The sequence below is a fragment of the Mytilus trossulus genome, chromosome 5 (genome assembly GCF_036588685.1).
Source record: "Mytilus trossulus isolate FHL-02 chromosome 5, PNRI_Mtr1.1.1.hap1, whole genome shotgun sequence".
Classification (NCBI taxonomy): domain Eukaryota; kingdom Metazoa; phylum Mollusca; class Bivalvia; order Mytilida; family Mytilidae; genus Mytilus; species Mytilus trossulus.
The window spans coordinates 64,508,977-64,535,412 of NC_086377.1; the positions used below are offsets into that span (position 1 = coordinate 64,508,977).

General features: G+C 32.2%; 1 protein-coding gene across 1 annotated transcript in view; it reads left to right on the plus strand.

Moving 5' to 3' along the window:
* Positions 1-89: 89 nt before the first annotated feature.
* Positions 90-26,436, plus strand: part of LOC134718198 (aminopeptidase N-like) — a 26,766-nt gene continuing 419 nt past the window's right edge. The window contains exons 1-21 of the mRNA XM_063580691.1: positions 90-159; positions 1,441-1,470; positions 5,065-5,569; positions 6,078-6,233; positions 6,680-6,797; positions 7,766-7,886; positions 8,646-8,800; positions 10,206-10,319; positions 11,512-11,646; positions 11,850-11,915; positions 13,839-13,904; positions 14,457-14,644; positions 15,544-15,644; positions 16,571-16,710; positions 17,828-17,883; positions 18,968-19,115; positions 20,980-21,056; positions 21,996-22,109; positions 24,120-24,287; positions 24,692-24,832; positions 25,711-25,792. Of these exons, the coding sequence (XP_063436761.1) occupies positions 90-159; positions 1,441-1,470; positions 5,065-5,569; positions 6,078-6,233; positions 6,680-6,797; positions 7,766-7,886; positions 8,646-8,800; positions 10,206-10,319; positions 11,512-11,646; positions 11,850-11,915; positions 13,839-13,904; positions 14,457-14,644; positions 15,544-15,644; positions 16,571-16,710; positions 17,828-17,883; positions 18,968-19,115; positions 20,980-21,056; positions 21,996-22,109; positions 24,120-24,287; positions 24,692-24,832; positions 25,711-25,792 (2,751 nt within the window). The remainder of the gene's footprint in view (positions 160-1,440; positions 1,471-5,064; positions 5,570-6,077; positions 6,234-6,679; positions 6,798-7,765; positions 7,887-8,645; positions 8,801-10,205; positions 10,320-11,511; positions 11,647-11,849; positions 11,916-13,838; positions 13,905-14,456; positions 14,645-15,543; positions 15,645-16,570; positions 16,711-17,827; positions 17,884-18,967; positions 19,116-20,979; positions 21,057-21,995; positions 22,110-24,119; positions 24,288-24,691; positions 24,833-25,710; positions 25,793-26,436) is intronic.

Below are 26,436 nucleotides of genomic sequence, written 5' to 3' on the forward strand. Positions count from 1 at the left end.
TATTGTAACTATAAGAATAGCCTTAGACATAGCTAGATTAAGGAGATATCAATTAAGTCATAACATCAACATGATCAAAGAAAACAAACATGGCACCTAATCACGATGTAAGTTTTGACAACACCTATGTAGATGCATGTTTTGACAATACCTTTGCCGGTTAGTGTTGTCCGATTATCAATGAAATTCTTTGCAATATTATTTTATACTCATAAAAGAAGACATCGAATGGATATAAACCGAGGTGAACTTAATATATTTTTCTATTTTCTTTAAATAATTCATCAGGTAACCAGTAAAAAATCCTAATTGAACCAGTCACATGCAGATTTATCGAACGTTATTATGACTGTAATAGTTGCATATGTTTCTTCAAATGTCATACTTTTCTAAATAACATTAAAACAATAATCCTGTAATGCAATAACTATTGGCACGAATGAACTAATAAAGTCTTACACATGTAGTAAATGATTTTTACTTAAATGTTATGATTCAGTTGGTTTGAATTGAATAATTTAAAACAGTTTGATTAAAGAAAGATTTATTCGAATAATAAAGAAGTATATGAAATTTGATAGAAGGGCACATTTGTACTGTTGTTCAGAAGTACCTGTGTTTGTACTATCAAACTTCCTAGAAACAGTACGCTCTAATATGCATTAAAGGTTTGTTGATTTTGTCAACACAATTCAGGATAAGTAGATATAGGCCAGGAAGATGTGGTGTGAGTGCCAATGAGACATCTCTCCATCCAAATAGCAATAAAAAAAGTAAACCATTATAGGTCAATGTACGGCCTTCAACACGGAGCCTTGGCTCACACCGAACAACAAGCTACCGAACAACAAGCTATAAAGGGTCCCAAAATTACTAGTGTAGAAGTACAATTTTGACATGAAATAATTGCCACCTTTTCTCGGTTTTTTTATTACTTAAGACAAAGAAGACAGGTTTTTTTATTACTTAAGACAAAGAAGACAGTTTTTTTTTATTACTTAAGACAAAGAAGACATTGATGCTTGAAATTGCAGAATTTAACAAAGAAAGCAACGGTGCTTTAAATCAGTGGTTTATACCTCCTCTTTTCCTTATTGCCCATGATATTCAAATGGTATATATATATTTACTGATTTTTCTCATGTTAAATTATACAACACAACATTAAACTTCTTTGCCTGATTTGATTATGAAATATATGGCGAGTAAAATTAGGAACTTAAGATGACATTTCCATATAATTGTTAATTTATACCAATATAAGGAAGAGATTTAATGTTTTTAAATTGTTTTTTAAATGATTAAACCATTTTCTAACCAAAACAGTATCAATATTTTAGGTAACATGTGTTCAAAAATTATTTATGATATAATATTAGTTTAAAAAAGTAACAGTATAGTGTGTCATCAGGCTGATTATTCATTTTCCCTTATTGACAGAGGATCGTGCAGGTAGGGAGGATCGTGCAGGTAGGTTTCAGATTTTCATGTTTGCTATCAGGACTTTGTAGAGTCCGGGATAACAGTACACTTATACATCTCTAGTAAACATGGCATGATAATAAATATTAAAAAAAAACAGGTTACGAATGTTAAACTTAGTAGTCAGGTTGTATAAATACTATCATGAACAAGTATATAATACTAATTCTAATTGCAAGTTGTCAGCTGTCATGTTTATGTGGTCATTCGTTTTCTCTTATCTAGTACGAATATATCTTAGTAGCAATAAACCCAATTTACTTGCATATTGGATAAACAATTTCCAAATCGTTAGTCATTCAAAAACTGGCAGCTGCTACTCAGAAGTTGCAAATGCGGCGTTCACACATTGCCGATTATTGCTCCCGTTTTAGATTCGACAGCGATAAGACATGAAAAGTAAAACAGTCGGATTACTATCCCCAATTTTTAGAATGTCCTATTATTGTCTGATTGCATTCGTTTTATTTCGATAAAGATTCCTACGGAACACAATACGACTGAGGCCAGACAAAGCCGTTTGCAATGCGATAGAGCAAACCGTTACACGATTACGTTCCGACAGTACCTAATAATCCCGAATATGCCGACAGTTTCCTAACGGATAACTTCCGGCAGCGTTGGATCACTGTTTGATCACTGTCTGATCTCTGTCGGATTAAATTCGGTAGAATTGGGACTCAGTCGTGACATATTCGATCGAATTTTACCATACGAAAGATATAAATCGGATTAGAATCGGAATGAAAACGGATTATCGGGACAAATTCGCTTTGAAACTGTTCGTGATTAAAAAAAAAAAAAATTCTTTGAAGTTTGAATTTCCATCCACGGTTCACAGGATCTCGATCAGGTTTATCAAGAAGGAATATAGTTACGATACTATTGTCAGGTCATAAGAGATTGCATATTTTGGCTTTGATATAGATTCAGTTATAGGATCTTTGCAGCGAAAATAAACACATTTATTCTAAAACTAGTTGCTGGATTCATACGGTTTTTGTTTTTCTCATATATTTAATGATGGAATAATTCTAAACCCCTAATGGGAGGGTTTGTACTTGATATTCATATTATGAAGACATGACTTTTCAATCAGTTTAATTAAGGTTTGGGGCTGGCATGTCAGTAAATGCTTGGTGTCCTTTATTAATCTATGCATCGTTTCTAACCTATCCTTAGATCAGACTCGGATTTCTATTGAACTGATTTATGCAGTGCGTATTGTTGTGTGGTTTTTCTTTCTTTCTAAATTTGCTACAAAAGACAAAAGGTAAAAAGGTAAAAAATACAGCTGTTGTTTAATTTGTAAAAGTCAACAGAAAGCTGCAGCATAAATTACATTTTAACAGAAATAACCATTAAACTGAACTATGAACAACCCCAATGTCTTTGCTTTGAAATAATTTGAACGCTTGTCTTCGATAACACGTCGTCTGATCATCACATAAAAATTAATAATATTATGCGGGATGGGCTATGCTCATTGTTGAAAGGCCGTACGGTGACCTATAGTTGTTAATGTCTGTGTCATTTGGTCTCTTGTGGACAGTTGTCTCATTGGAAATCATACCACGTCTTCTTTTTTATATTATCTTCAAAAATATGACATGATATTGTTCTAACAAATAGTTGATAAGTATCGAATACATGACTTTTGTGTATGTTTATAATGATAGTTTTAGAATAAAAAAAGCCTAATGGGCATATTATAATTTGTTATTTTGTTTTGATTTAAAGGACTTAGAACAGCTGTAACTACATATTTCTGGACATCGAGACAGTTGCTAATTATATCATGATGATGAAAATACTACTCCTATGTGTGTTTTTGGACTATACCCTACAAGGTCTGTTATATTTGTTTATGTTTGCAATATAAATATAATTCATATACAATAATACAGTAATTTCCAAAATATATATCTTGTTTATGGTTGTTGGTTGTTGGTTCTTTGTTCTATTTAAATGGCATTGAATAAACCATGTCATTAATATATCAGACTGTCTTGGTGCAGGAATTTAAAAAGACATGGAAAGAAATACCGCCATTCAGCGGGAAAAAGTATCGGGTTTGATATAGTAATGATCTGTATTCATGAAGGTTAAAATTGAGAATGGAAAGGGGGAATGCGTCAAAGATACAACAACCCGACCAAAGAGCATATAACAGCCGAAGGCCACCAATGGGTTTCCAATGCAGCGAGCAAATCCCGCGCACAGAGGCGTGCTTGAGATGGACCATAAACACACGTATACCAGTGAAAATGGACAATATGACAACTAAGTAACAGAAGTATCTTTCACAAATAAATAAGCAGATTTATTTTTGACCCATCTTTAAAATCATTATGAAAAATTTAAACCATAGAAAAAAGGACATACACATGTATCGCCTAAATTATTTGTTTTTAATTACAGTAACACAGAAGTTAAACAAAACATGATACGAATAACATTTCTTAACTTGCCTTCGATCGATAACAGGTTCAATTTTTTAAAGCATATATTTCAAAATAAATCCAATCTTTTAAAATTTCCAAATTATACCCCCACAATTAAAGAGCGGCATCAAATAATCAACATGATAAAGGGACATTCAAAATAACAAGTTATGCAATAGATTGACAAGATCATGGCAAAGAAAAGACAAAGTATCATTAAACAAAAAAACAGTATACTACATGTAAAAACAACATCTAAAACAAATTTAAAAACTGAGGAATTAAAACTCACCATAAAAACTGTATATTAAGCTGATGGGTCCTAGATACAATATATATCTATGTTCTTAATACAACTTGATTGGTACCAAACGTTCATTTTACCACTCACTTGGTTATCGTTCAAAATAAGAAACCTTGTCAATAATTATTCTTGTTCATATCTTAGAGCTTTACGACAATACCGACACGCTATAAGTGTTACCAAGACCATCACGATTTGGTTGAGCAATACAATTTGTAAGAATCTCAAACCATAGAGACATATTTTTGCAATTTTGGATGTGTATAGTTGTGTGATTTTAGTGATTTCAAATGAATGTTATTTCACATGGCGGATGAAGCAATTATATAAGGCGGAGTTTGCTCTGTTGAAACACTCGGCATCGCTTCTTTATAATTTCGTGCTATTCCTTAGGTTTTTTTTTTTTATATCTGCGTTTATCGCTTCCTAAACAATTTACGAGAGTTAGATATAAAAAATTGCTATTGACTTAATTTCGTATTCAAATATATTTGTTAGATTTGATCTTTTTAGACGTGCACGATTTAACGCCAGACATATTGTACAGACTCCTCTCTACTGTTGTAGACTAAACTTGACCTCTAGATGTTTGTTATTTATGTTACTTTTTTGTCTTATTGGCGTATATTCCTTACACCACTTTCTCTTCTCTAATTAAATTTAAATCATCTATATATCAATGTGTAGTAATATCATTATAAAATAATGTACAGTACCCTTAAAAAGTATAAACGATACATGGGTTTCAAGAACTTAGCTTTTATCGAATTTCTTTGTATTTTTGTGATCATTTTGAACACGATATGTTTTTAAGATATGCATGATTACTTGCAGACAGAACAACGACACAATATGGTAATTTTGAACCATGGCAACCTATGTGGTTCCCACCTAGAACCACACATAAACCTACAACTACAGCTGGAACTGCAACGCCACCTGAAGGTCGAAGTGTTCGTTTACCACTCAATTTATATCCAGTTTCATATGATCTAGAACTTCAACCTTTTATATATGATAGAAATCCAGCCGACTTCTATTTTAAAGGAAAAGTTAAAATTGAAATGGAATGCAAGAGATCAACAAATGAAATAGTTCTACATAGCAATAAGCTTAACATTACGACAAGTTCTATGACGATAACACCAATGTCATCTGGACAGGGTATAATAAATCCTACAATAGAATTTGACACTGTCAATCAGTTCCTGATTTTGAAAACAAACACTCAATTTATTGTCGGGTCGATCTATACTGTTTACATTGAGTTCACTGGACCTTTACTTCCTGATCTGGCTGGCTTTTATCAAAGTTCATACAAACGTGGAAATAATACTATGTAAGTAGAAATCAGGAGTCTTCACATAAAAGAAAGATGAAAAATATTTCTTGTTTCGTTGTCTTAGATAACTGTCTCTTTAATATGATCAAATGAAAATCACCTTTGAAAAAGCAAATCTTTTTGGCAGGAATGAAACACTGAAACATATTAATGTTCGTTATATTGCTTTTTGAAGTATGCAAAACATACTCTAATCATTGTTCCTTTGTTCATGTACTGTGGATTCATAATTTTCGTGGGTACCAATTATCGTGTCTATAGAAGACTTACATGTTCGTGGATCTTTCATGTCGTGGTTTTGCAGAAGTCTGCATACAATTCTATTGAAAAGCTATTATTCCTTTAACATTTAATTTCCTGGTTCACCTGTACCCACGAATTCCACGAAAATTGGTATCGGACGAATAATAATGAATTCATGGTATATGTATTCATTGACCTTAAGTTATGATTTTACTTTCAGTTTGTACTATGATTATTCACTGTTGGATTGTTTATTTGACAGTTATATTGCAACAACACAGATGCAGCCAACAGACGCACGAAAAACATTTCCATGTTTTGATGAGCCGGCAGTCAAAGCAAAATTTAAAATTACACTTGTACGCAAACAACACATGGTTTCACTGTCAAACACACCAATAACTAGTAATAATACCAGGTTAGAAAATGTAAATATATATAAGAACATGCGGTATGAGTGACAATGTGAAAAGTTACAATTTATAAAAGTAAACCATTATAGGTCAAAGTACGGTCATCAAAATATGTATGTTTCCTTTTCATTATATTACATTTTCCTTTCTTTATGATTTCTTGCAACAACATGAACATGAAAGTGTATCTCTGCTTTAACAAAACTGCAGTGAGGTCTCGTTTCAACATAACTTAAGTCATCAACCAGCTGACTGCGATTTGTTAATACAGCTCTTAACTATTGAACAGGCACAAATAACGAAATGGATCACAATCATTGTCAAAGTTAACATGAGTTTCATTAATTGCCTATTTGTAGATATATTTACAATTCGTTTTAGTCGGTTGTGCTGCCTGTCAACTGAATTTACCTTAATATGATTTATGCAAACAGTATTTGTTGTATTTTAGGGGAAATGGATGGATCGCAGATTCCTTTGAAGTTACACCAAAGATGTCAACTTATTTATTGGCTTTCATAATATGTGATTTCAAATACACAGTAGAAACTACTAAAAATAACGTGAAGGTAAGTTTTTTTTTTAAATTTCATATATATAATTGCAGTTTAGTTTTATTAAGTAGCACATTCACATATAAAAACAAATATAATCGCGAGCTTTTACGTAAAGCTTATGGTAAAATGTTTGCTGTATCGTAAATAAACGAAGAAAATTAGTATTCAATTCGGCCGATAACCTAAGTATTTTTTTTCAAAAGTCAATAAAATCACATATTTTGTTTTACCTCACCTAACATCATAAAACATTTGTTATACAAACAATGATAAAAAAGAAGATTTAAAAAGAATAGATCACACCTTTTGTATATTTAAAGACTTAACTGTAGAAGATTTCGACATTATAATGTTGATACAACCATAGTTTTGTCATGAACATGTGGATTATAAATGCATTTAGCTATTTTTTTTTATACAAAAGATACAAATAGAAATGACATCTGTACATGTCATTCATGTAAATTCAGTTTGAAAGTGCATTGGGCCCAGAAGAATCCTTATCATATCGGTATTCAAATTTACCTTTCTTAATACTTTTACATAACGAAAGTGACCAGAGGCACATTCAAACTCAGATATCGAAAATAGAATCAAAATGCTATGGCTTTAAAAAGAAAAAGACAAACAGTCAAACAATGGTACACAAGACACAACATAGAAAACTAAAGACAGAATATTGAATCCGTATTGCTTATGAATACATTACAGTTAAATAGATACAGTCTTCTTATAGCTAACGAAAGTAACTCCGGTTATATGATTATATATATGAAAGGCAAAATAAAGAATAGAAATTTTGGCGGATCAAGCATATTTAGGAATTTGAAGATACGCAAATCGTATAGGAATTATTATATAACTGATGTATACGCATTTACTCTGGTATATAGAAATATAGAAATTTCATGCATTAAAAACAGAAAAAAATGCTTTTCAAAGAAACTTAAAAGATATACAGGCATACGATATACTTGTAGTATAGAGCATGGGCACGCCCGGAGGCGGTTGGTCAAACTCCATACTCTTTAGATGTTGGCGTCAAATGCTTAACCTATTTTGAAGAATACTTTGATATTCCATTCCCTCTACCGAAGTCAGGTATGAGAGTTTATGTCTTCAGCTACATTGTGTAATGAATATTCATTGTATAACATACATTATAATTATATATGATTCCCGTGAATTGCGTTCGAAATTATTAACTTATCAATTTATCAATACAACTGTATGTATGTCAATGTGTTCTTTCATAGTTTTTGTTATATAAGTTATTTCGTCTTGATAATTTGAAGATAACTTACTTGAGAAAAAAAGGGACGAAAGATACCAAAGGGACAGTCAAATTGAATTGATATAAAGACAGTTTTTTTTAAAAACAACAGTGACAGTTTATTTTCCATGAACCACGAGTTCGTAAGACTTCTATACGGGCAGCAATACAGTAATTATTACTGATAAAGTAAACGTCGATAATTCATATGTTTACACTAGAGGACAATATTGGTCAGTAAATTTAACGTTCGTTGCGAGTACAATGTATGGAATAGTCTATTATTTTTTTTAATAAATCTTTCAACGGTATTCCAAAACACACAAACTTCACAGGCAAACCCTGAAGAAACCAAAACATGAAAAATACAGAAAAATAAGATTTATAAAAAAAAGTGTGTCATTTGAAAATGATTTATGTGGTGTGTTTAAAAGACTTATATTTTGTTTCCATTACAGAGAACTTGTAAGTGGTAAGCGCCCTGCTTACAATCAGAATAGTAATCATCTAATCTTATTCCATTGTTCCGTATATAATCATTATCATTTGGAATTTGATTGTTTTAATGTATATATTATACTTGATAGACATGATAGCTGTACCAGATTTTGCTGCCGGTGCTATGGAGAACTGGGGACTAATTATTTACAGGGAGACGGCCATGTTGTATGATCCAATGGAGTCAGCAGAGACAAACAAACAGAGGGTAGCTGTAGTCGTCTCACATGAATTGGCACATCAAGTAATTTTAAATTGTTTCAAACTTGTTATATTGATCTCCATTCGTCAAGATGTTCTGAAGGATGGGATGTCTGCATATTTATAAATATTTTAAAAGTACAAGTTATCACTCCTACACAAACATTTATATCTTAACTTACCCCTTTTTCAATTAAACTTAGATATAAGAAGAAATAATTATTTACTTTTTTTTGTTTGGAAAACAGAGTACTTGTGTAATGTTTAATACTACAGCGAGGAGAATACGACTTAATATGTTTGAATCCTTTTGTATCTTTCGGGATTTTCTATCATTCACATCAGATTTACACATTTGCTAGATTAAGCTTTTTCACATATCTAGAAGTGATTGCTGATAAAATTTACGTTAACAATTTAGAAGGTGATTTCACGGATTAAATGGAAACCCCAACAATGCAATATTGTAATGACACTTTTGTAGTCGAGGTAACCAAAACAGTTTCATCGTTGATAAACATTCATAAAGGAACAGAAACCAAACATAATAATTGATTAGATTTTCCTCGTTTGTAAGTTACTTTGGGGGATATGTTGAGTTTGTAAGTGAATTGTCAATACCATTTTTTCGAGCGATTTATTTAATACTATTAAGCTTAATAACCATCTGTATGTTAGATTACGAATTATATACAGATTTTCCTTGATCTTGCAATTGTCTTATTTTGAAAAAAAGATGCAAATCTTACCAAAGAATACTATCATTTAAAATAAAGGAGAGAGGGGTTATAAATCTTTTTTTAATATGATTTGTTTTTCATTGTAATATACCATCAATTACATTATTTTTTAAAAATTTACATTTTATATTGTCAAAAACTCAATTTCCATAGCCATACCTTCTCCTCTCCAGCAAAAACCAACCAAACAAATAACTCAAACCTCTGTGAATATAGTTTGGCGTTCGTTAATATTTACACCATAGAAGCAAACAAACGTGTATTTTGAGGTATAGATTATTGCTTGCTGGACATACAATTAAATTTTAAATGCCTTAAAATGGCTGAAATATTTTTTCATTGAGGAAATATTTTAGTATAATTATATTTAAATTATATGAAGTTTTAGCTACTTTCGGACTATTATAGTGTTAGTGAAAACAAGTCTGAGATATTATTTCCTATCTATTTCTTTCGATATACCATCTGACTTCAATATTATTGGTTAAATCAAGATCAACACAGTTACTTCATTCGTTCGATGTTATGGTTATACCTAATGCGACAGTTCAAGCATACAAATAATTCTGCGATTAGTGTATTGGTGTGAAAACGCTACAATAACCTTTAGTATTTGTGATTTCATTCAAATGTATTGAAAATTATTGAAGGATTCACAATACAAAATGCTCGCACCAAAATCTCAAATTACAGTACATTATGTTCTAGTGGTTTGGAAACTTAGTGACGCCATCTTGGTGGGATGATTTATGGTTGAATGAAGGATTTGCCAGCTTTGTTGAATACATGGGAGTCGATCACGTCCATCCTGATTGGCTGATGGTATGTTACACATGTGCATATATACATTAATAAAACACCAAGAAAATCTGTTTTAGTGGGAAAATAAAAATAAAATCATTATCCCAGTATTCTGCACTTCTTTGTTAACTCCCGTGATCTGATTATGTCATGTTTATAAACCAAATGTTTACAAAACTTTAAATTGTTTGAAATACTAAAGATTTCTAGCAGAGGAATATATTTTATTCGTAAATAAAGGCAACAGTAGTATACCGCTGTTCAAAACTCATTAATCCATGGACAAAAAACAAAATCGGGGTAACAAACTAAAACCGAGGGAAACGCATTAAATATAAGAGGAGAACAACGACACAACACCGAAACGCAACACACACTAAAACCTTTCAGAGTTGTTTATCGTTTTTTTTAGTCGAACATCACCGATCATTTAATCTTTGATGAAAAATGAGAGTCTGGCTTTTAAAATTATACGCCTTGTATAATTAATGAGTTGAATTATCATTATACATTTATCAATACTGCCTATAGGGTATATATACCCAGTTGATACGATGTTCTAGACCTTGAATGTCCTATCTCGGTATATTAGCTGATTTCATTGTAATTACTGGACCCAGAGTGGTAAAGTCGAAAACGAGAAGAAAACAAAACTCGGCTTGTTGTCCTGTTATTGTTTTGGATGAAGGCTTTAAATAAATAACAATTGAAAATTTATCTGTGTGCCATCAATGTGTAATGAGGACTCAAACATTTATTTGAAGTAGTGTTTTTAACCCGTTTATGAACAATTACAAAACCAGAATGAAACATTGTATTTGCTGTATTTGACATGTATTGACTCAATTAACAAGAACATTCTGATCAAAAGCTAGTTATCAAAACTGTTTAAATACATGAATAGTGTAGATGAATAATACAAAAGGAGCATAAAAGGGACACAAACGTTACAAAAATAGATTGTGAACACAAAGAATTGAACATACTTCATTTTTAAACTTGTTATAGAAATATTGTATCAAACTTGTAGACTAAGAATTTGTGTACTTAAACACAATTAAAAATTACAAACCGCTGGACTTAAACAAATTTTAAATAAATGTTTAAAAGGTAAACAGTGCAATAATTATAATTAACCAGTCGTATTGTGTTATATGCTACTATTATATATATTGTGGTATACATTTAAAATGCTTACTTCTTGTTTCTACAGTTTGATCAATTCGTGGTTGAAGATTTACAGGACGTTTTCAATCTGGATGGTTTGGTAACCTCACATCCTATCTATGTACCAGTCGCTCATCCAAGTCAAATCAATGAAATCTTTGATGGAATTTCATACAAAAAGGTATGGATCTAGTTGAACTATAGTTTATTTGGAAAGTCCAGTTTCTCTTAAACTTATATTTTAAGCGGAAAGATATTGTTTTAAACTACATTTAAACTTTATGCGAAAAAGGTACAGAAAAGGATGGTTTTGATTAAACATCATCTGTCTAGCATTACAGCTCATATGTCTAGCATTACAGCTTTTCAAACTCTTTATTTCAGGGTGCAACTGTGATAAGAATGCTGAGGTTCTTTCTTGGAGAAGAAACATTTAGAAAGGGACTTCAAGTAAGTTTGTTGAAAAAGGGAGATATTATGTCAACTCCAAAGGGACTTCAAGTAAGTTTGTTGAAAGAGTATGTCAACTCCAAAGGGACTTAAAGTAAGTTTGTTGAAAGAGGGAGAAAGTATGTCAACTCCAAAGGGACTTCAAGTAAGTTTTTTGAAAGAGAGAGATAGTATGTCAACTCCAAAGGGACTTCAAGTAAGTTTGTTGAAAGAGGGAGATAGTATGTCAACTCCAAAGGAACTTCAACGATAGGATAAGCATGTGTATGCCGCACTCATTTAGAAAGTATATCAATAAAAATCAATCAGGTTTAAGCTAATGTCGATAAGTATATCGCTTGTAACATTTTAATGATACATGTAAATGTTATTTTTGTCAAACAGTTTTTAATCAACAGTAATAAGGTAGACCGTATGACTTTTGATTAAAAACTGTTTGACAAAAATTACATTTACATGTATCATTAAAATATTACAAGCGATATACTTATTAAGCTCTTGGTTTATGCTTCGATATACCATGTTTCCGAAACTACTTTTGTATCGTCACTATGAACTAGTTATTTGCGAAACACATACACGGGATGCCGGGGTTCCATACAAAATAAAATAAAAAACAAATACATAACTATTTGTACTTTTCTTGGATGGAACATTTTGAAGCACAAAACTTATCGGATATGTTCCTTACATCGTTACTACAATTCCCTTCTTGTTCGTGAATGTGACCTACCGAATAAGACTATCTACCGGATTTGTTATAATATGAGCACACGACGGATGCCACATGTGGAGCATGATCTGCTTACCCTACCGGAGCACCTGAGATCACCCTTACCTTTTGATGGGGTTCGTGTTGCTTATTTTTTAGTTTTCTATATTGTGTCATGTGTACTATTATTTGTTTGTTTGTCTTTTTTTATTTTTAGCCATGGGGTCGCCAGTTTATTACGATTTATGAGTTTGACTGCCCCTCTGGTATCCTTCGTCCCTCTTTTGAAGCACAAATATATTAAAGCATTACATTTTAGAGAACTTTTAGAACGCCCCAATTGCAGATATATTATTATTCTGAATTTTAGATTCTATTGCAATTTACTGATTTCAGATATTAAATATGTCGTTTTACTCCCTAGGAAAATTAAAATAACATTTTACATTTGATGCATAATGATACATGAAATAGCGCTTGCAAATGTTTTGGTACAGAATGATAAAAATAAAACTCATTTGTTAAGAGGTTATTGATGTGTTATACTTGTCATTTACTCAAAAACTTAACAAAAAGGTCATTTGTGAGTTAATCGACCCAGTTTACACACCAATACCCTCTAGAAAATACGATTTTAATTTCTAGTGACACTTGTCTATATATAAAAAGTAGAGTCACAAAAATACTGAACTCCGAGGAAAATTCAAAAATTCAAAAAGTCCCTCATCAAAAGCTCGAAACCATCAAACGAATAGATAACAACTGTTCACAATGCAATTTTTGTGTCATATATGACGCTATGTGGGTGAAGCCTAATGATGTCTTAAGAGTGAGTTTACCTACAATGTATCCAGTCTTTAAGAATGTGGTGAACATTATTTTTTTATATAAATAAGGCGATTAGTTTTCTCGTTTGAATTGTTTTACATTGTCTTATCGGGGCCTTTTATAGCTTACTATGCGGTATGGGCTTTGCTTAGTGTTGAAGGCCATGCGGTGACCTATAGTTGTTAATGTCTGTGTCATTTTGGTGTCTTGTGGACAGTTGTCTCATTGGCTATCATACCACATCTTCTTTTTTATATGATATACTGTAACAGAATAAATAATGTTCATGTTTCTTAAATATCAAATCTAAAATGTAGGACTTTGCATTTTTTAACATTGGAAATGTAGGTGAACACTTAACAAAATATTTAAAACTGTTACAGAGATATCTTAAAGAACAAGCATACGGAGCTGCGTTTCATGACGATTTGTGGAAAGCTTTATCAGAGGTATGAATATTTAACATTTCTAATTATATAACGAATTAATGACGTTCAGTTGGTTCCGTTTAATAAGTTTAATAAAAATAAGAGTTATGATCAATACCAGTACTGTTTTAATAGTTGTTATAATATGAGCACACAACGGTTGCCACATGTGGAGCATGTCAATCGGACAACAAATATATTTGATTACTGGAATTATTGTTTTGTTATAGAATATGTTTGATTTTATTAAATTTAAAAAAATATTTGTGCATATAAGAAGAAAATGAAAGACGAGTTGAGATTGAACTTTTCTCATTTAAATTTGTTTATCAGCACTAAAAGCCGCGTCTATTCTAATAATTTGACCTTATATATTTTACACAATACGATTTAAATCACTTATAACACTATTTGCCATCTAAATTTTTCAAATAAAAATCATAGTCAATACGATTAAGTACTTATTGTATCACAGAGGACGGTTATGAGCCTTAAACGGTTTATTCTCTTCTGATTATGCATAAACATATCAAGAATGTTACTTAGAAAACCTTACATGTTATTTGATTTCAGCAAAGCATAGCAGATGGTAAACCAGAAAGAGTTCAAAATGTCAAACAGATTATGGATACTTGGACACTGCAGATGAATTTTCCAACTGTGTTCATGGAGAGAACAGGAGATAATGTAAGAATAAGCCAGTCTAGATATCTACTAGATAAGAATGCTACAGATCCAGGAACATATACGTCGCCGTTTGGGTAAGGGGTTTACGCTCACTGTATATTGACATCATCAGCCTGGAACCTTTACAGGGAGATAACTCTGTAAAATCAACTAAACGTTTTAATCACGATGTATTGTTAAGAAAATATTAAGTTTTTCAATGATCAAAATCAGTATTAGTCACACTGTTATATATCTAATGAATTTGTTTAGAAAAAGTGTGGTTTAAGTTTTTTGAAATTTGTATATTTTTGTCAAAGGGTCATAGTCAATATTTTGTCATTTGTTTTTTTAAATAAAACAATCTAAATCAATTTAAGTCAAGGTGTTCGGTACCACCTTAATGAGTCTATTTTGATTATCTGAAATATACCCAATGATACGAATACTTTATACATGCGTTTCAGATTAGAAATCTTTTCGGTATTTATTCATAAAGATTATGTTATTGTGTATCGTAAAAATATTGTCTGCATACTTTTTCCAATGCTCATAAGTTATTAAATCATCTCTGCAATAGTTATACGTTAAAGTCGATTGATAGATTTGTGTTTGCCTCATGTACCGTTGCAAATACATTTGTAATAACGGCAATAGGTACATACTTCAATGGGGACGAAGGGCATGATATTTTGAATGTTTCTATAAAGTAAGTGTTGTTGTGAAGAAACAAATGATATTTGTTCATATAAATGTCATGTGAATTTCCAAAAAAAAATAATCATGCCAATTTAAAAAAAAATAAAAATCATGTGATTTTCATGTGAAATAAACGCGAGTTTCAGAGGGGAATCACGCGAAACTCATATGATAAGCCAAAACAAAAATGAAATGAAATCGTTTTAAGGGAAATTTTATTGTATAAATACTACTTAAATTGTTGTTGCATGGTTATTCCATCTTCCACTAAACCATTGCGCTCAATTCTTTTTAGATATAAATGGGAAATACCTTTTACATTCACTAGTAAATCAACTTCTTATTTCAACCAATCATACGCTGACATTAGCTGGATGGGAAAAGATGGAGAAGATGGTAACTATGGTATAACATATTCTCTCTCTGATTTGGAGTGAGTGTTACTAAATGCAGCACAGATAAAAAAAACAACAAAAAAACGAGGAGATACGAGAAGAGGGACAGTCAAACTAATAGATCAAAAATAAACTAAAAAAGCCATGGCTTCAACAGAAAAAAATGGACTAATAATAGTTCACAAGACACCACATCGAAAACTATAGACTACGCATCACGAACCCCACAATTGATGGTTGTGCCAATAAATGCCAAATGAATACATGCAAAAATTAAAAAAAACCAAAGAAATAGAATATTGCTTTACAGATTGTTCTTATGCTGTGTTGTTAACAACTGTCCCAAGTTCGGAGAGTATAACGAACTCAGAAACATATTAAACCCTGTCACATATGTACATGCTCCTATGCACGAAACTATGGTTTTGTAATAGTCGTACATTGATACATGTATCCGTTATAGTTGTTTTTCGTAAATTACACTGTTTTAGATTATGACGTTGTTTTTTTCTTGTTTGAATAGTTTCACATTTTTCATTTTGGGTCCTTTTATGACCGACTTTAAAGTATGGTGTTTTCTCATTGGAGAAGGTGTTACGATGAAATATAATCACTTAAATACACTTCAGATGAACCCAGCTGAATAGTTGTCTCATGTACTTCCACTTACACAATTATTATATTACTCGATCAATTAATAAAAGAAAAACTCAAGAGAATTGATATTTAAGTAAACTTGGTCATATTTATTCTACGCATTCATACATCCATAGGTTCAACCTTTTTATTTGAACGTTAAGGTATGCAAAGCACATTGACCGCACAATATTAATCATGTATCATTTTCTTTTGGATAATCGTGGAAACTTAATACTAATATGCACACAAAAATATGAGAATTTATACAAAACATTTTTTTTCTTTCAGTTGAACTTATAAATGCATTGTCTGGTGAATCGATGGAGAACTGGTACCTCGGGAATGCTATGCAGTATGGATACTACAGGGTTAACTATCCAGAGAGCAACTGGCAAAAATTGATCCAACAATTAAAGACTGATCTGACTGTAATTATACTGATGAGATTTATAGTCGTTTCGTACCCTAACCATTTCGTAACCAGCATTTCGTTCCCTGGCAAAACCATTTCATACCCCATGGAAGTGAAATTAATATATGTATGCCTTTTAGTACCTCATGGAAGATTTACTTGTATGCCATTTCGTGCCTAATGAAAGATATATATGTTGACCATTTCGTACCTCATGAAAGATATGCATGTTTACCGTTTCGTACCTCATGAGAGATTTGTATGTATATTTTTACGTACCTCATGTAAGATTTATATGTGTTACATGTCTTGGTGAAAACTGTTTCATAGACATATACTCCACATGCCCTAATTATACAATTATTCAAATTGACAATCATTTATAAATTTAAAAAACAGATTAAAGTCCATGAGGTACGAAATTGTAGATGAATTTGGCTCATAAGGTACAACACAGATATTATTGTGGGTACGAAATGAAAAATTTGGGTACGAAATGGCGGGGGTACATACACAATTGTCAAGGTACGAAATGACTTACTCTCATACTGATTACTCAATAGGATAACCCTAGCGGAACACCTAACATTCATTGCTGTTTTTGTTTGGTGGGGTTTGAGTGCATATTACTTAGTTAATAGTTTCTATTGTGTTTTGTAAACATTTTTTTTGCATATTTCTGTCATTTAAGTGGCTGTTTTAAAAACACGACATATTTTTTATTCTATGAATCATCTGCATCAGCAATGCAATACCGGTGACATTCTTTTTATCTGGCTGTTTTTACTCTTTCTTTTTTTTTTTTATGTCTGACTGTATTTACTACCGGTATTATTTACATATATTGGTCTCTATTGCCAAAATGACCTGTTCATGATAAAAAAGTATTTCTCCAGAAAATCAAATGTTTGTATTTCGGAAGATTTGTTTATATTTTGTTAGAATTTGTTAAAAAGCATTGAGACATAGCTTTGTAAATTTTTAAACTACTAGTATTTTAGATAAACAAATCTAGCACGCTCCTTACAAAAAAAGGAGTAAAAAAAAACAGTATACGTAGCAAGTATGTTTGTTATCATTATATACAATGTTCTGTCCTTTTGTCGTAAACATCACTTTCGATCGTTTTTCAGAAAATTCATCCAATACATAGGGCTCAGATTATAAATGATGCGTGGAACTTGGCCAAGTAAGTCGTTTAATAATGTAGTTATACACATGTGCTTTGTTTATACTCGATTTTTTCATTTATTATTGGCATCTTTCTAAGTACACACTTACTTACATTTGCATTGTACATGTACACACCGCTTTCGTTACGGCTTCTTTGTTTTGTTATTAAAAAATCTTAGCTTCAAACTTCAAGCATACCTGATTAATCCAATTCTTACGTTTACTCCAAGCGGACTGGCACATTGATTCAAACGATGTTTTTAGTCTGGTATCAAAACCTTTGTTCTTGCGCATACCCGACTAGCGTTCTTCTAAACAAGCTTCATTCGCACTGACACATTGAAATTTTGCCTGCAACTAATCACATATACGGGCGACAGTTGTTAAAATCCCTTATCACATATACGGGCGACAGTTGTTAAAATCCCTTATCACATATACGGACGACAGTTGTCAAAATCCCTTATAACATATACGGGCGACAGTTGTTAAAATCCCTTATCACATATACGGGCGACAGTTGTAAAAATCCCTTATCACATATACGGGCGACAGTTGTTAACATCCCTTATCACATACACGGGCGACAGTTGTTAAAATCCCTTATCACATATACGGGCGACAGTTGTTAAAATCCCTTATCACATATACGGGCGACAGTTGTTAAAATCCCTTATCACATATACGGGCGACAGTTGTAAAAATCCCTTATCACATACACGGGCGACAGTTGTTAAAATCCCTTATCACATACACGGGCGACAGTTGTTAAAATCCCTTATCACATATACGGGCGACAGTTGTTAAAATCCCTTATCACATATACGTGCGACAGTTGTTAAAATCTCGACAATCGATAAGGAATATACAAATTAAGTAAACAAACAGAATAGCAGAAACTCCGAAAGGTGTGAAAGCATTTAAGCGAGAAAACGACCTTTGCTAGAAAACTTGTTTTAGTATTCTTCCAGGACATCTATGTCGAAGAACACAAAAGGTACATATATTTGATTTGCTCTTATGATCAATTTAAATTAAAATATTCAAACTGCTATATGTTACTAAAATGAACCTTTTCAATTAAAATGATCTACTTCTAGATCAGGTGACCTAAGGATGAATATAGCCCTTCAAACAGTTGAATACTTGTCGACTGAAGAAAATATTTTACCGTTTTGGGCGGCTTCGGGGGAATTAAGTTATGTTGATGGAATGCTTGAAAGAACAGCCTTATATGGAAACTTCTCTGTAAGTATAAGGGAGACGAAATGTACAAAGGGACAATCAAACTCGTGAGTAAAAAATGAACTCACAAGGCTTTGGCTAAAAAAAAGACAATAGGCAACAGTACACAAAACACAATAAAGAAACTAAATACAGAGCAATATGAACCCTGCTATAGAGTGTGATCTCAGGTGATTTGGAAAGTTAATCAGATGCCGCTCCACATGTGTCCCGAGTCGTGTTGCTCATATAAAAGGTAATCCGGTGATAATTCTTACTCGATAGGTAAGGGGACGGGACTTGATTAAAGCTATGCAGATTGGAACACATCATGTTTCATCTGTAAAACATATATTCCATACTGTGAACCAACTCGTGACGGCGTCCGTACAAATAAAGTAGGGGTGATTTCTACTTCACGACACAGGACTCTTGGTTAAACGGTTCCTTATGAGCAGCAACCCTCTATTAAGGAAATATGGATGGGAAATACAATCATTATCGTATTAACTGTGAGTTACATACTCGCTGTTGGAATGTTGATACATACAACAATGTAGAAATGAAAAATTCACAATTGGAAAGCTTCTCTGTAAGTGAGTTTATACAATTTCATCGTGATCAGAAAATGCAATTGCCAGGGTCGAAAATGTCAAAAACAAACACTAAATGAGATTTACTTTAAGATTTTGTTAGCCTTTTGGAAGTAGACGTTTTGTGTTTTATGTTATAAAAGAGGGACGAAAGATACCAAAGCAACAGTCAAACTCATAAATCTAAAACAAACTGACAACGCCATGGCTAAAAATGAAAAAGACAAACAGAAAAACAATAGTACACATGACACAACACAGAAAACTAAAGAATAAACAACACGAACCCCAATAAAAACTAGGGCTGATCTCAGGTGCTCCGGAAGGGTAAGCAGATCCTGCTCCACATGCGGCACCCGTCGTGTTGCTTATGCGATTACAAATCCGGTAAATAGTCTAATTCGGTAGGTCAAATTCATGAAAGGGAAGGGGATTGTAGTTACGACGTAAGGAACATATCCGATATCATTTGTGAAATTTACGAAGGGATGATTTCAACTTCACCATTTTGAACTCTTGATTTAATAGCTTCCTTGTGAGCAGTAACCCTCTATCAAGAAAATCATGATAGGAAATGCAAGCACGGGAATATCGTATCAATTGAGAGATATATACCCCGTATGCAGGTGCTGCTGGAATGTTGCTACTTAGAAATGGAAAATTCCCAATTGGAAAGCTGAAATCATCTCTTTTGTCGTAAAGTTTTGTCTTCAACCGACCCTCATTGTCAATTTCTAGATGTAAGTCAAGATATGAAGCTGACTTAACTGTATCTGTAGTATCCTTTATCTCCAATTCGATGGGATAGATGCGTTCCACATAGTCACCAAATTTTGAATTGTTTAGTGAAAGAACGTCATCTATATAGCGGAAAGTAGAGTTAAAGGATATTGCTAACTTCTTATCTTTCTTCCTAAGAAGCTCCTGCATGAAGTCAGCCTCATAATAATAAAGAAAAAAGTCAGCAAGTAGAGGGGCACAGTTTGTTCCCATTGGGATGCCGACAGTCTGTTGAAAAACACGTCCTCCGAACGTAACAAATATGTTGTCAATCAAGAAATCAAGCATCTTGATAATATCGGTTTATAAGCTGTTTAACATTTAATACATTTGAATTGTATTTTAAGCCTTATCTATTTACATTGAAAGCTAATCTGCAGATTGTTTGTTCACTAATGTCTGCCTTAAATTTGTCTCTTGTTATAATATTAATCATGCCGTATAGATATATAATAATACATGCATTGGTTGATCAATTTGAAAATTTCATTTTGGTTCATTTTTATATATTAAAGAAATTCATGAAAGCAACGTATACAATTCCTTTCAATAAGCTTGGAATGGACAACTCCGGATCAAGTCATTTAGAAATGTAAGTTGTTCATGTTGTTCTTACTTTGTGATAAGCTGTAATATTTTGTCATATAATAAAAAGGTTTTTCCGTTTTGGTTTTGACTTGGAGTTCGGTATTTATGCTATTTGACTTTTTTATATATAAAAAATATAATTTTTTCATGAAATCATTAACAATCCAATCAAATCAGAAACAAATGCAAATTGTACAACTCGTGTCAAGCTTAAACATGAAATAACTGAAGCACGTAACTTCAAGGTATATTGAAAAATCAATTGCACTTTAATTCTTCAAAAGAAATCTCCTTATAAAGACTTATGATTAAAAATCCACAATAACAGTCTTCAATAAAATTGTTTGATCACGTTAAGTTGAGCTTTTGCATTTTTTAAGAACAAAATTTGCTTTGCTGGGAAATTTGAATATTATACCTGCCTACAAAATAGAATCATCATCTGATTACATTGATATATGTCAAAATTTTCCAAAAAATGTAAATATCATTAACCACTCAGAATGCTAAATGTTTAAGCGGAATTATTAAACCTCTGGTCCACTGATCAGCAGTTTCAATAGACGTAACATAAAAGTATTTAAATCGTTTTGTATAAACAAAAAATAAGCATAAAATAATAAAATGAGTTAAGCTGTGAAAGAGATGGACGATACGAACGAATACAAACAAGACAGAAATTGACGACTACATGACTTACAAATCTCTACAACAGAAAACTGCAGACGAGATCACTTGAGCCGAACAAGGAAACGGAGCTGACATGAGTTGCTCCTTCAGTGTAAGAAATTCCTGCTTCACATTAGGCATCGTCAATTGTTGATGCAAGTTGAAATCCAATATATAACGATACAAATATGATAAACAAAGATTATCTTCAAATCAACATTGAGTAACTATACAAATATAAGTGTTCGTTCTGACATTGTTTGATACATTTTAGATTCTTGAGAAGAACTGTTGTTGCACATGCATGCAAATATGGTAATGATGTTTGCATTGAAAATGCTAGGAAGCTTTTTAAAGAGCTAATGGACACAGCAGATGGAATTAATCCGTGAGTTCAAAAAATATGTAACTTGTCTTAAAACCCTGTGGCCATGGGGTATTTTCTGCCTTTTTATCTTGTCCCCATTTCGATTCTTAATTTTATAATACACAAGTTAATGATTTGTTGTTAAAAATGTAGCCTTGAATTTTGTCAAATGTACTCCGAAAAGGTTAACATCATTCAGACAGTTAATCGTATCATTTAAAATGTTGAAACATATCAGACTGTTAGGAATCGCAGCTTCAGACTTCGTCGTTTCAATGTTAATTTACATGTGAAGCATGCAACACTCTCTTTGTCAGCGAAGATGATTTCATTCCATTTGATAGGAATCGATTCCCCAAGTTTCATTTTCTATTTTTATTCTGTAGTTAGTCACCACTTCGGTGTTATTTCAAGTATATCTTCTATATAGTCATTTTTATAAATTAACCATTTGCAAAAGTATGATTTATTCTAAATAATAAGATGGTTCGTATGCCAGTTTGAAAACATTAGGCGTATTAGGGACAACTTTTTTGGAACTTTTGGTCCTCAATGCTCTTCCACTTTGTACTTGTTTTGGGGTTCGAATTTTTATCTGAGCGTCACTGTTTAGTTTTGTGTAGATGAAACGCGCGTCGGCGTATTAAATTTGAAACATGGTACCTTTTGTTAGCTACTATTCGTGTGTTTCTCTGTCCTCTATTTTCTGCCATTTATTTGTATTGTAGTTCTGTCATGTAATGTTGTCATTTTAATGTTATTTTAACATTCCATACAAGCGGGAGGATGGCTAGCCACAAAACCAGGTTCAACCCATCATTTTTTTTTTAAATGTCATGTACTAAGTCAGGAAAATAGCAATTGTTATCGTATATAGATATAGGAAGATGTGGTGTGAGTGCCAATGAGACAACTCTCCATCCAAACAACAATTCAAAAATTAAACCATTATAGGTTAAAGTACGGCCTTCAACACGGAGCCTTGGCTCACACCGAACAACAAGCTATAAAGGGCCCCAAAATAACTAGTGTAAAACCATTCAAACGGGAAAACCAACGGTCTAATCTATATAAACAAAACGAGAAACGAGAAACACGTATATATTACATAAACAAACGACAACTACTGTACATCAGATTCCTGACTTAGGACAGGTGCAAACATTTGCAGCGGGATTAAACGTTTTAATGGGCCCAAACCTTCTCCCTTTTTCTGAAACAATAGCATAACATCACAACATATAAAAACATACGATAAAATATCAATTGGCAGACTTAACTCAATCAAAAAACGTATGAGTTTGTTTCTGTATATGTTGCATTGTCGTTTTATTTCTGTTCCCTTCAGTGTTTCTGTTGTTTCGTTGTCGAAATGTACTATATTGTATTGATTATTTGCGTAATTCTCTATCCTGAATGTTCTTGCATGTATTTGTTCTGTATTCCTTTCATGTAATGGTGTCATTTTAGTGTTATATTTAAAACATTGTCATTATAGCCTGAGGTTTGACTAGCCACACAAGCAGGTTCAACCACCATTTTTTCTTTAAATGTCCTGTACTAAGGCATGAAAATGACCATTGTTATATTATAGTTCGTTTCTGTTTGTGTTACATTTTTATAATGTGTTTCTGTTGTGTCGTAGTTTTTCTCTTATGTTTGATGTGTTTCCGTCAGTTTTAATGTGTTTTCCAGATTTTATTTTTTTTCTCAATCTATTTATGAATTTCGAACAGCGATATACTACTATTGCCTTTATTTGATTTGTCACTTCCTAATCGCTTTACCAGATTGTTACCACAGTAAACTACTATCGTTTTAGTTAAAATATCTAAACTGATAAAAGACCTTAAAATAACTGGACATTTTTTAAGAGTTAATCTCAAAATGTATGTGTATATTTAAACTGGTCTATTAAAAGCAATGCGATTAAACCCCGTTCTGTCACCTAAAGTAAACAAAGTAAGTAATATTGACCATTTCTATCATCATTAACACATGCACTATGAATAAATTGTGATTTTTTTTCAGAATTGATGTTAATCTGCGATCGACTGTGTACTGTATAGCAATACAATACGGGGGTGTAGAGGAATGGGATTTTGCATATAAAAAATATAAGACATCTGATGTTGCTACAGAAAAGGCTGCTTTGTTGATTTCGTTATCCTGCAGCAGGGATGTTTGGGTCTTAAGCAGGTGTGTATCTAATATGATTGAAGGCTTTCATTTGACACTTTTTGTAACAAAAATATTTGTTTTAGTGCTGTCTACTTTTGAACAAATACATGTATTAAATTTTACATGTAGTTCTCGATAAAAGAATCATGTATAAACCTTAATGCGACCATAAAATATCAACAATAAAAAATCATTCTATAGTAAATGCACTCCACTTCTGTCCGTATAAAAAGACACACACAGACTTGCCGCCAAAAAATAGTATTTGTTTTGAACAGGAACATTTCAGGACCAAGTCAGGAATATTACAGTTTTTTGTCATTCGTTTGCTATGTTTGAGTTTTTGATTTTGATATTTGTGACGGGACTTTCCGTTTGCTGTTCGATTTTTTTGGTACTTTTCTATGTTTATATGGTTTTAGATTCCTAGGATATACATTAATGCCCGAGGAGATTCGAAAGCAGGATGCAGTTTTCATCATTGTTTATATATCAAGAAATGCTATTGGTAGATCTTTAGTATGGGATTTTTTCCGGGGAAACTGGGATTTAATTTTTAAACAGTAAGTATTGGAATAGTTGGTATCTGAACTTTTTCACATATTAACGTGAATTATACAAAACACAGTTATTGAAATTACATTTTTTGTATTGTTTTTATAGTTGCAATAGTATTAAAATGTTTGTATTCTATGTTTTGTGGATAAATGTAAAGTCACATGGTGCAGTGCGGTTATGTATTACAGCAGTTAATTGTTATGGCCATATTAGTTTTGAAATATTTTCATCTAATTGTGTTTTTTTTTGTGTTGCAATTCAATTTGCAAAACATTAAATGATGTAAATGTAATACAGTATAAAACTTGTCGGAATCCCCATGATCACTAAAGTGTCAAAGAATTGTTGGTAAGGAGAATTGTTCAAATTAAAAAAAAATGTGCATATCTCGTTTTAATTGGTTATTCAATAGTTCTGGTTTACCTACTGAGGATTTTGAGAAGTCTGGTAACCAAACATTTTTTTTTACGATTATTAGGTAAATTCAATAACAAAAGTATATGACACGAGTCAGGATTGACAATGTGACAACAATCTCCATAGAGTTCAATAAAACGTAATTTAGTAAATATAGGTCTCCATAGGTCATCCATAACCCACAAAACCTGAACCGTGTAGAGAGTATAGTAAAGTGCTTAACATGACAGCATGAGATAAAATGTTAAACAAAATAAGATAGCGATTAAACATCAAATCCAAGAATATTTGGTACAATTCATTCATCGTGTCCATCTACATTGTATTTTTTTTGTTTCTGTAACACATAGTTTTTAAAGTTCTCTGATACTTTCACGATGATTTTTACCAATTACTGTTTATATATTATAATATATTTAATGGGAAACTTGATGACAAAATGTATATCTTTTGTATGATTTTGCAGGTATGGCGGTGGTTCGTTTTCATTTTCACATCTGATCACTGGTATTACAGCTAAATTTAACACAGAGTTTCAGTTACAATCGGTACGACATTGTATAGTGCTAAAACAAAGTGTTTGCTCCACATGTTCAATGGGAATTATAACGTTTGCTTTCCCGTTTGAATGGGGTTACGCTAGTATTTTTGGGGTCCTTTTAGCTTGCTGTTTGGTATGAGCCAGGGCTCCATGTTGAAGATCGTACCTTGACCTAATAGGAGAAATTCCTTCAAATTACATGGATCGAAAAAGAAATAACGTGACCGACTCAGTCAACTTTGTCTGATGGGTTTCAGCATAAACGTTATAATCATCTCATAGTTAATGCACAGAAAATAATTTACACAATTATATCTTGTCAGAATCTGAACATTGACAACAGTGCGGATGGTTCCATAAACATGACAAAAAATAAACAAATACAACACAATGTAGCTGTAAAATTGCCAATAAGATTATTATTAACTAAGTGATGTGGCATGAATATTAACACATATAGGTCGCAATACAGTCTCTAACAACGAACACTGTATAAAGACATATGAAAGGAAAGGCCCTGTCATGACAAATGTAAAACTCCACTCGAAGCAGCTCCGATGCTGTGATATGTCAATGAGTTCAAACGAGAACAGTAACACAATACAATCAACAAATGTTAGAGTACTGAAAACAAACAAACCAAATATTATA